The 8,629-nt window shown below is 43.3% G+C and overlaps 1 protein-coding gene across 1 annotated transcript in view; it reads right to left on the bottom strand.

The window, feature by feature from the left end:
* Window positions 1–2,703: 2,703 nt before the first annotated feature.
* Window positions 2,704–8,629, bottom strand: part of USP6NL (USP6 N-terminal like) — a 72,497-nt gene continuing 66,571 nt past the window's right edge. Inside the window, 1 exon segment of the mRNA XM_062609302.1 lies at window positions 2,704–4,390. Coding sequence (XP_062465286.1) covers window positions 2,967–4,390 — 1,424 coding nt within the window. The 3' untranslated portion in view covers window positions 2,704–2,966.

Here is an 8,629-nt window from a genome sequence, read left to right as displayed (position 1 = left end):
GGACTTCAACCACCCTGACATCTGTTGGAAGGACGGTACGGCCCAGCACAAGCACTCCAGGAGGTTCCTCGACTGTGTGGGGGACAACTTCCTTCTGCAAGTAACAGAGGAGCCGACAAGGAGATGCCTTGGATGCAGCCATCATGAGATGGTCGAATTTGAGATCCTCAGGACAGTGAGAAGAGCGTGCAGCAAGCTCACTGCCCTGGACTTCAAAAGAGCAGACTTTGGCCTCTTCAGGAACCTGCTTAGTAAGGTTCCATGGGATACAGCCCTAGAGGGCAGGGGGGCCCAAGACTGTTGGTTGGTATTCAAGGATCACCTGCTGCAAGCTCAGGAGTGTTGCATCCCAACTAGAAGGAAGTGCAGCAGGAGGGCCAGGAGACCTCCTTGGATGGATAAGGAGCTGCTGAGGAAAATTCAAATGAAAAACGAGGCTTATAAAAGGTGGAAGCAAGGATAGGCGGCCTGCAAAGAGTACAGGGATGCTGTCTGGGAAGCTAGGGAGCAGGTTAGGAAAGCTAAGGCTCAGTTAGAATTAAACTTGGCTAGGGATGTTAAGGATAACAGGAAGGGATTCTACAGGTACATGGCGATTAAAAGATAGACTAGGGACAATGTAGGCCCCCTCTGGAAGCTCTCAGGAGAACTGGCTACACAGGATTTGGAGAAGGCTGAGGTTCTGAATGACTTCTTTGCCTCAGTCTTCACTGGCAAAGGCTCCGACCACACCACCCACGTCTTGGAAGGCAGATGCAGGGACTGTGGGTATGGTGACATTAGGCCCACTGTAGGAGAGGATCGGGTTCGAGACCATCTTAAGAACTTGAACGTGCACAAGTCCATGGGACCTGATGAAATCCATCCATAGGTCCTGAAGGAGCTGGCAAATGAAGTTGCTAAGACACTGGCCATCATATTTGAGAAATCACGGCAGTCAGGTGAAGTTCCCAATGACTGGAAAAAGGGAAATATAACCCCCATTTTCAAGAAGGGGAAAGTGGATGACCCGGGGAATTACAGAGCAGTCAGTCTCACCTCTGTGCCTGGCAAAATCTTGGAGCAGATTCTCCTGGAAGGCATGCTAAGGCACATGAAAATCAACAAGGTGCTTGGTGACAGCCAGCAGGGCTTCCCTGAGGGGAAATCCTGCCTGACCAATTTGGTGGCCTTCTATGATGGGGCTACAGAACTGATGGACAGGGGTAGAGCAGTTGATGTCATCTACCTGGACTTGTGCAAAGCGTTCAACACTGTCCCACACGACATCCTTGTCTCTAAATCGGAGAGACATCAATTTGATGGATGGACCACTCGGTGGATAAAGAACTGGCTGGATGGCTGCACACAAAGAGTTGTGGTCAATGGCTCAGTGTCCGGCTGGAGACCAGTAACAAGTGGTGTCCCTCAGGGATCGGTGTTGGGACCGGTCTTGTTCAACATCTTTGCGCTGACATGGACAGTGGGATTGAGTGCGCCCTCAGCAAGTTTGCCGATGACACCGAGCTGTGTGGTTCGGTTGATCCGCTGGAGGGAAGGAATGCCATCCAGAGGGACCTCGACACGCTTGTGAGGTGGGCTGATGCCAACCTCATGAGGTTTAACCATGCCAAGTGCAAGGTCCTACACCTGGGTCAGAGCAATCCCAGGCACAGCTACAGGTTGGGCAGAGAAGATTCAGAGCAGCCCTGCTGAGAAGGACTTGGGGGTGTTGGTCGATGAGAAAATGAACATGAGCCGGCTTCAGTGTGCGCTTGCAGCCCACAAAGCCAACCGTATCCTAGGCTGCATCCAAAGGAGCGTGACCAGCAGGTCCAAGGAGGTGATCCTGCCCCTCTGCTCTGCTCTTGTGAGACCTCACCTGCAGCATTGTGTGCAGTTCTGGTGTCCTCAACATAAAAAGGACATGGAACTGTTGGAACAAGTCCAGAGGAGGCCACAAGGATGATCAGGGGACTGGAGCACCTCCTGTATGAAGACAGGCTGAGAAAGTTGGGGCTGTTCAGCCTGGAGAAGAGAAGGCTGTGTGGAGACCTCAGAGCAGCTTTCCAGTATCTGAAAGGGGGGCTACAGGGATGCTGAGGATGGACTATTCATTAAGGACTGTAGTGACAGGACAAGGGGTAACGGGTTAAAACTTAAACAGGAGAAGTTAAGATTGGATATAAGGAAGAAATTATTTCCTGTAAGGGTGGTGAGGCACTGGAATGGGTTGCCCAGGGAGGTTGCGAATGCTCCACCCCTGGCAAGTGTTCAAGGTCAGGTTGGACAAAGCCTTGGGTGGCATGGTTTATTGTGAGGTGCTCATGGCAGGGGGGTTGGAACTAGATGATCTTAAGGTCCTTTCCAACCCTAACTGATGATTCTAATCCGAAAGCATCTCTCCTGCCCAGAACAGATACTGGGATGCTGAGGCAGCTGTATTAAAAATGACAGAAAATCCCATTCAAAACGAATGGCTTCTAGAATAAGTTACAAAGAAAAATTAATAAGAAATAAAAGTACTTCACAAGCTTTGCCCAAAGTTAAATGCATTTACATTTAAACTCTTTAGCTATTCCCCCTACATGGCCATGTATTGTAAGTGCACACCTGCACGCGTGTGCACACACACATTATACAGTGCATTAACCATGTTGGTCAACATAAAACTTGTCAATGTGTTACAGGTTTTAGGCAGGATTGTAACACAAGTTATTTAAAAACCATAAAGAACAATGACAGTATTAACCACACCACGCATACGATCTTATTGCTATGTCTATGTGCACTGGATCACCTTCAATAGCTTCAATGCAAGTCTAAGGACTCAACTAGCCTTCAATGAAAGTCTGAAACATCTCTGAAATAGTGTCATTTTTGAGATGCATGTGAACTGTCTGTATTTCATAGAAGAACTGACTGCTAACGCAGTAATGTTTGATTGCGTTTGGGCTTTGCCGGTTTATTGAGTTTAGTTAAGATTCTCAGAGAGGCACAGATTCATGCACAGACAATCCATCATTTCTATTTTGAGAGTGTTGGGCTTGTGCAGACCGGCTTGAATATTGGTGCTATGGTGAGCCCTGGTCTTCAAAGGCTGGTGAAGTCCTGTATCTTATTGGACTATTCACACAAACGGGACTAACGGTATGGTCTTGAAAATCTGTTGACTGAAATTGCTGATACACCTGGAAATCTTCCAAGTGGCCTTCATTAACATCTCGGCTCCAGGGCTGCCTGTAGGGTTCATGTCTGTACATATAAGCAGCATCTGGCCACTTTCTATCTTCTGGTAAATAATCCACTGGAGGGGTTATGAATTTGACACCTGGGGGGGATCTTGAGTTGCTGGTATAAGTATCAACAGGGGCTACTTCTATCTGCCCAGGGGTTGTTGAAAGAGGATTTTGGCGACTGGCAGGATAGGAATTCATTTGTAATTTATCTGGAGAATAATCTACTGAAATAAAAGAACCATATGGCCTCCCAGAAGGGCTGGTTTGATTCCCATGATAATGTAGAGGAACAGAATTCATATTGCCTATACTGGAAACATGCATTCGGGAATTTCCATGGTAAGAAGGTGGATTCCTGTAATGTGGCAGTTGCTGTTCTACATTCAGTCCGTGAGGTGGTCCATTGGATTGCAAGGAGTATTTTGGAGATCTGGGTTGTGAAGTGAAGGTGTAACTGGGTATTTTTAATGGAGCTGGTTTTCTGTCAGGTTGCTTTCCTGGACTATTAGAATATGCACCATGCCTCAGGCTCTGTGGCTGAGATCTCTCAAGCATCTCTTCAACAAGATTCTCATTCTCAGTTTCCAGAACGTTGTCATACTGAGACGCATTCGACCCTCGCTTACCTTCATCAGCAACCAAACCCCTCATCTTCTGCTTTACATTCAAAGGCTGCGTGTCTACAGGACTTGGTGGTGGGCCTGAAACCGAATGGTTTACTGGCCTGTCTTTCACTTCTGCAGAAAGTTTCATTGTCTTTTCAATTATTCTGCTATCAGATGGCTTATTTCACTTAGGTATAAATTCCCTTCTAGTATTTGAAGCAGCATTAGAATTCTGATTAGCAGCTGCATTATTATACTGTCTCGAGTTTTCCTGCTGTGCTGGCTGAGGCTTTCTTCTGGTGTCTACCTCATTCTTAGACATACTACTTTGTGTCTCTATCAGTTGAGCCTTCTGCTGTTTTAAGGAAGGTTTCTTTCCCACTGAATTCATTCTTTTCCAGTTATTTGGTGAACTTCCTGCTTCTTCTGTGGATAGTCTCCTTTCTGTCCTTGTCTGTGTACCAGTGCTGTTCTGTCCATTAAGCACTGGGGTAGAGTTAAGCATCAGAGGCTGAGGTCCTGATGGAATCTGCCCCATTGGCTTCTTTGGGAATTCATCTTCTTTACCTAAAAGAAGAACATCAATAGCATAAATTCACGTTTGTACAAAAGTCTCCTTTGATGTATTGGCCATGCAAGCAAAACCAGCTATGAACTCCATTACCTGGACCTCTCTCTGGTCACCTTTCTGCTAAACACCTCAAAGGTTTTTCTGCATACTGACATCGAACAGAGATTTTGTGTATGCTCTCATCTGAACCAGTAACTCTAGCCTGCCTTTCTACAGCAGTTGCTAACTTGACAAGCTTTTGCTCATTCATGACACTGCTGCAAAAGATCATTTTCCTAGATTACACTTTGGTTACAGTACCTACTATATATGTAACCTTCCCCACACTTTCTCCAGTTTAAAAATCCTTCCCAGTATCTCTTTCCCAATCCACTGTCACCCATTCATTCATCTTTCAAAGTTCACCTCTGATAAGCTATACTATCAGCTGCTCAGGCATATGCACAAGCCTCCTCACAGGTATCTTTGAACCTTCTCTCACTTTTTTCTTTGGGGTGGAGCTCCTCACTAACATCTGCACAGTTAAGTCCTTGTTTCCCCTGGCCATAAATTTCAACCTCAGTATTAAAAAGCCCAGTGTCACTGAAAGGCTCTATGCAGAATCACATAGTTTTCAGTTCCGTTTTCCATCACTGGCTACATCATGATTCCAACTGAGTGCTCAATGGACAAGTTCTCCCAAGCACAACGACATCATTTAGAGAACTAGGATATGAACGGAAAGTTCTCGCAGACTGAAGCTCAACACACTGCAATAGCCAGCCGTAAACACCAGCTATGGGGGGACCCAGAATGATCCACATTGCCACTACAGAAAGAATGAAGATGTGTTTCACTGCTTGATGGTGTCATAGAACAATTTACATCGAGTTTTCCACTGCAATCTTTCTCCTTAGCAGTCAACACCCTTCATATTCTCAGCCAAAGTTTTTCATCACATCCACTTGCGTATAATTCATGTAATACACTACTTTCCCATTATAAGCAGAAAAGGTCACATACTTCTCATTAAATGTATTCATCTAAATTTAATTTAATGTTGTGTTTCCTAAAAAAATATGAAAACTTTTGAAGTCAGCATAACCAAACAAATTCTATTCACTCTGCATCTATTTAGTAAGCAAAAGCTCTGTTGTACGGAAAAAAGAGAAATGGGTATCCTTGCTCAAATGTTATGCAAAATAAATGATATAAAATAGCTGTTGGGAAAATAATTTTGTTTAATTCCTTTGTTTAATCATAAAGAGCACCTCACTCTTCATAGCTATTTGTAATTAAGATTCCACAGGACCGTACACATGCAAATGTGTCTATCCCTGACACAAGTGCTGTGGTTAGAAGTGAGCTATGTTCATTTTCACAGTCAGTATTACGAGTTCAACCTTTGGTGACTGGTTCATGATAGAGGTACACAGAGGAAAGTCAGCAGCCAAGGTCAGTATTATTTATCACAGCAGCATAACAAACTACCATCACGGATCAGTTTCTATATACACTAAATGAAAACTTACAGTTTGTGCCAGCTAGGACATAGGACGGCAGAGAAGAACACAACGATGCCATGTGCCATGACAAGATAAATCAAATGTAAATCAGAAGTACTTAACAGTCTGGTTTTACCAAGCAATTAAACCGGCATTTTCTTGATTTTTCAAAGTCTTCACTGAAGGCCAAAGGTGATGTGGAACTTACCCTTATCTTTAGGAATGTATAACTTCAGGAACCTCATTTTACATATAATAAGCACAGCCTACCCAGGCGTGCTGTTGAAAAAACCTCTGCTTTTATTTTCCCCTACTTATCCTTTGTTCAACTATTTAGATACGTAAGCCTATGCTCTGAACGTACTCATTGTCTACCTTGCTACGGACTTGGCAAAGGAAGATTCTCATGCTGAGCCCTCTCCTCAATTACTTGTCCCCAGAAGGGAGATTCTACTTGTTAAATGATCTTACAGGGTTATTCACCTGGCACACTATATGGAGAACACCTACATAAATGGTTGCAAGACAGTGCAGCAGGTTACACGGTGGGAAAGGGCCTCAGCAGTGGGCTCCAGTGAGCAACTCTCACAATTACAAGTCTCATGGTCCATTCTCTTTCACTACAGGGCCCCACTATTCACAAATCAGGCTAAAATCTAGAGCATGGATTTGTGGACTTCCACTTCTTCACAGCGCAGCACTGGAAGACCAAATGAGGGACAGAGGAACAAGCTGCACGGACACTTTAAGTGCTCTGCAATATACTGTGTGCTACACCAGCCTCTTCAAAACTGTTCTTTATTCTATATGAACAGAAGTTCACTTCTGGAACTTGCTTCAGTTTGGCACAAGACATCTGCTTGATTTAATTCCATCTGCACCTCAAACACAGAGTCAGGCAAAGCTGAAGCTCTTGTCTTCTGAATAAAAGTGAATTTTGCCCATAATAAATATTCCTGGTACTGGATTTATACACTACCATGCTTTCAATCTTACTAATTTTGAATGTTAGAATAGCATAAAGTCTGAATTAAGAAAGAATACTCAAAGAACATGCCAAGAACTTGTCATCTAAATCATACAAAACTCGTCTTTCTACGCTGTTAATCCATTTATAACCTCCAGGTGATCCACAGTAGCTATGTGATAGCATGGAAAAAGGCTCCTCAACATCTGTAACTTATTTAGTTTCTGTCCTTGTATGCAATAAATGTCCTAGAAAAATGATTTTTTCCATGCCTGAAATTAAATGATTACATATATATATATATAAAAATAAAGACAAGTTCCTCCAGTAGCTGCAGTGCTTCCTAATTTGTACAAAGATGTTAAAAGCATGAAGAGATTTCCTTTCTTCCAGCTTTTAGTCCAAGAAATGCATACACAGCAATATGAGACCCTTTGAAATAGACTTGGTTGTTCAGTAAAGGTAGGGTTTGTGTGAGTTTTTGGGGTGTTAATTTCCACACACTATGGGTTCCTTAATTACCATTAAGCTCTTACAAAACCCAAGTGAGAATACTGCAAACATTTTTATTGAGTTCTAGCTAGGCTGCTTTGAAGATTACTTTCTGTCATCTTTCCTTCACATTTCTGGGTGAAAGAACACACTACAAGTAGGCATATGTGGGCTGCACTGTCTAGATGATGTATGCTGTAACATGAATTACAGCTGTAAAATGAGTACCAGAGAAATCTTACCATGGCTGTTGTGAAACTGCTAAAACTTGACATTAATTCATGTAGTGAGTAACAAGGAAAGTGTTCCAACACAATAATTCGTTTAGAAGAAAACCTCTGCATTCTAACAGCATGAAACCCATGTTTATAGGCTGGTAATACCAGAGCTTAGTGCTTTGAGGGAAAGCAAATATAGGGAACAATGAATATGTGCGGAAGGAGGGTCAGTGGGGAAAAGAAGAAATACAGCGTTAAATCTTAGCCACAGGCCTTCTACAGGAGTTGGTATAACTTGACCCTCAGACAGAAACAAGTGACACAGCTTGCTGAATCATCCACATCTGCATGTGAAACTAAGAAAGGCCACATTGCTGGAGGTACTCAATTCAGTGAATCAAAGCTACAAAGCAGAGGCCTTGTTCTGGTTCAGAAATGCCTGAGCTCTCATCACCTCCTGCCAGGAAAAGCATTGGAAGGAAAGGAGTTGTGTAAGGATCTGTGAGCTACAGCACAAAGACATCCTACAGGAAAACCCGTTTGTTTCAAACTGCAAAACAGGTATTTAATTCTCTTTGAGGATACACACACACACATGCATGCAGAGCTGTCACTTCCAGTGGAACTAAAAACAACTTTAAAAAACGTTAAGAACAAATAAAACCTCTGGAAGTTAAAAAATACACAAAACTGAAGACAATAACCACATTTATCATCATGCACATGAGTACAATGAGACACTCCTCACATGCAGAAAACTGCATGTGAACTATGTGTGTGAATGCTTTAAGCAGCAAGAAAACCAAGATGCTGCCATGTTGGCAAGAAAGAAAAAAGGTCATAAAAGCAAAAAGCTGAGGAAAAGAAACCCTAATGGAAAAGCAAAGCGACCAAGTCACAACAAACATCTCTAACCCTTAAGAGGTGCACACACAGCTCACCAGAGAAGCATGCAAAAGCACCAATTCTTGCGAGCCACATTATCTTTCATCTGCCAATTTTCCATTCCAAATCTGCCTAAAGCCTCACAAGCAGCTCTCAGCCATCTTCTTTACTACTTCAACTAAACTCACT

This window comes from Pezoporus occidentalis, unplaced genomic scaffold (assembly GCF_034315485.1).
Source record: "Pezoporus occidentalis ecotype Australia unplaced genomic scaffold, CSIRO_AGI_Poc_V1 ctg136, whole genome shotgun sequence".
In the NCBI taxonomy this organism is placed as follows: Eukaryota; Metazoa; Chordata; class Aves; order Psittaciformes; family Psittacidae; genus Pezoporus; species Pezoporus occidentalis.
Note: the sequence above shows the minus strand (reverse complement) of the source record. Positions and strands in the feature narration are given on the sequence as shown.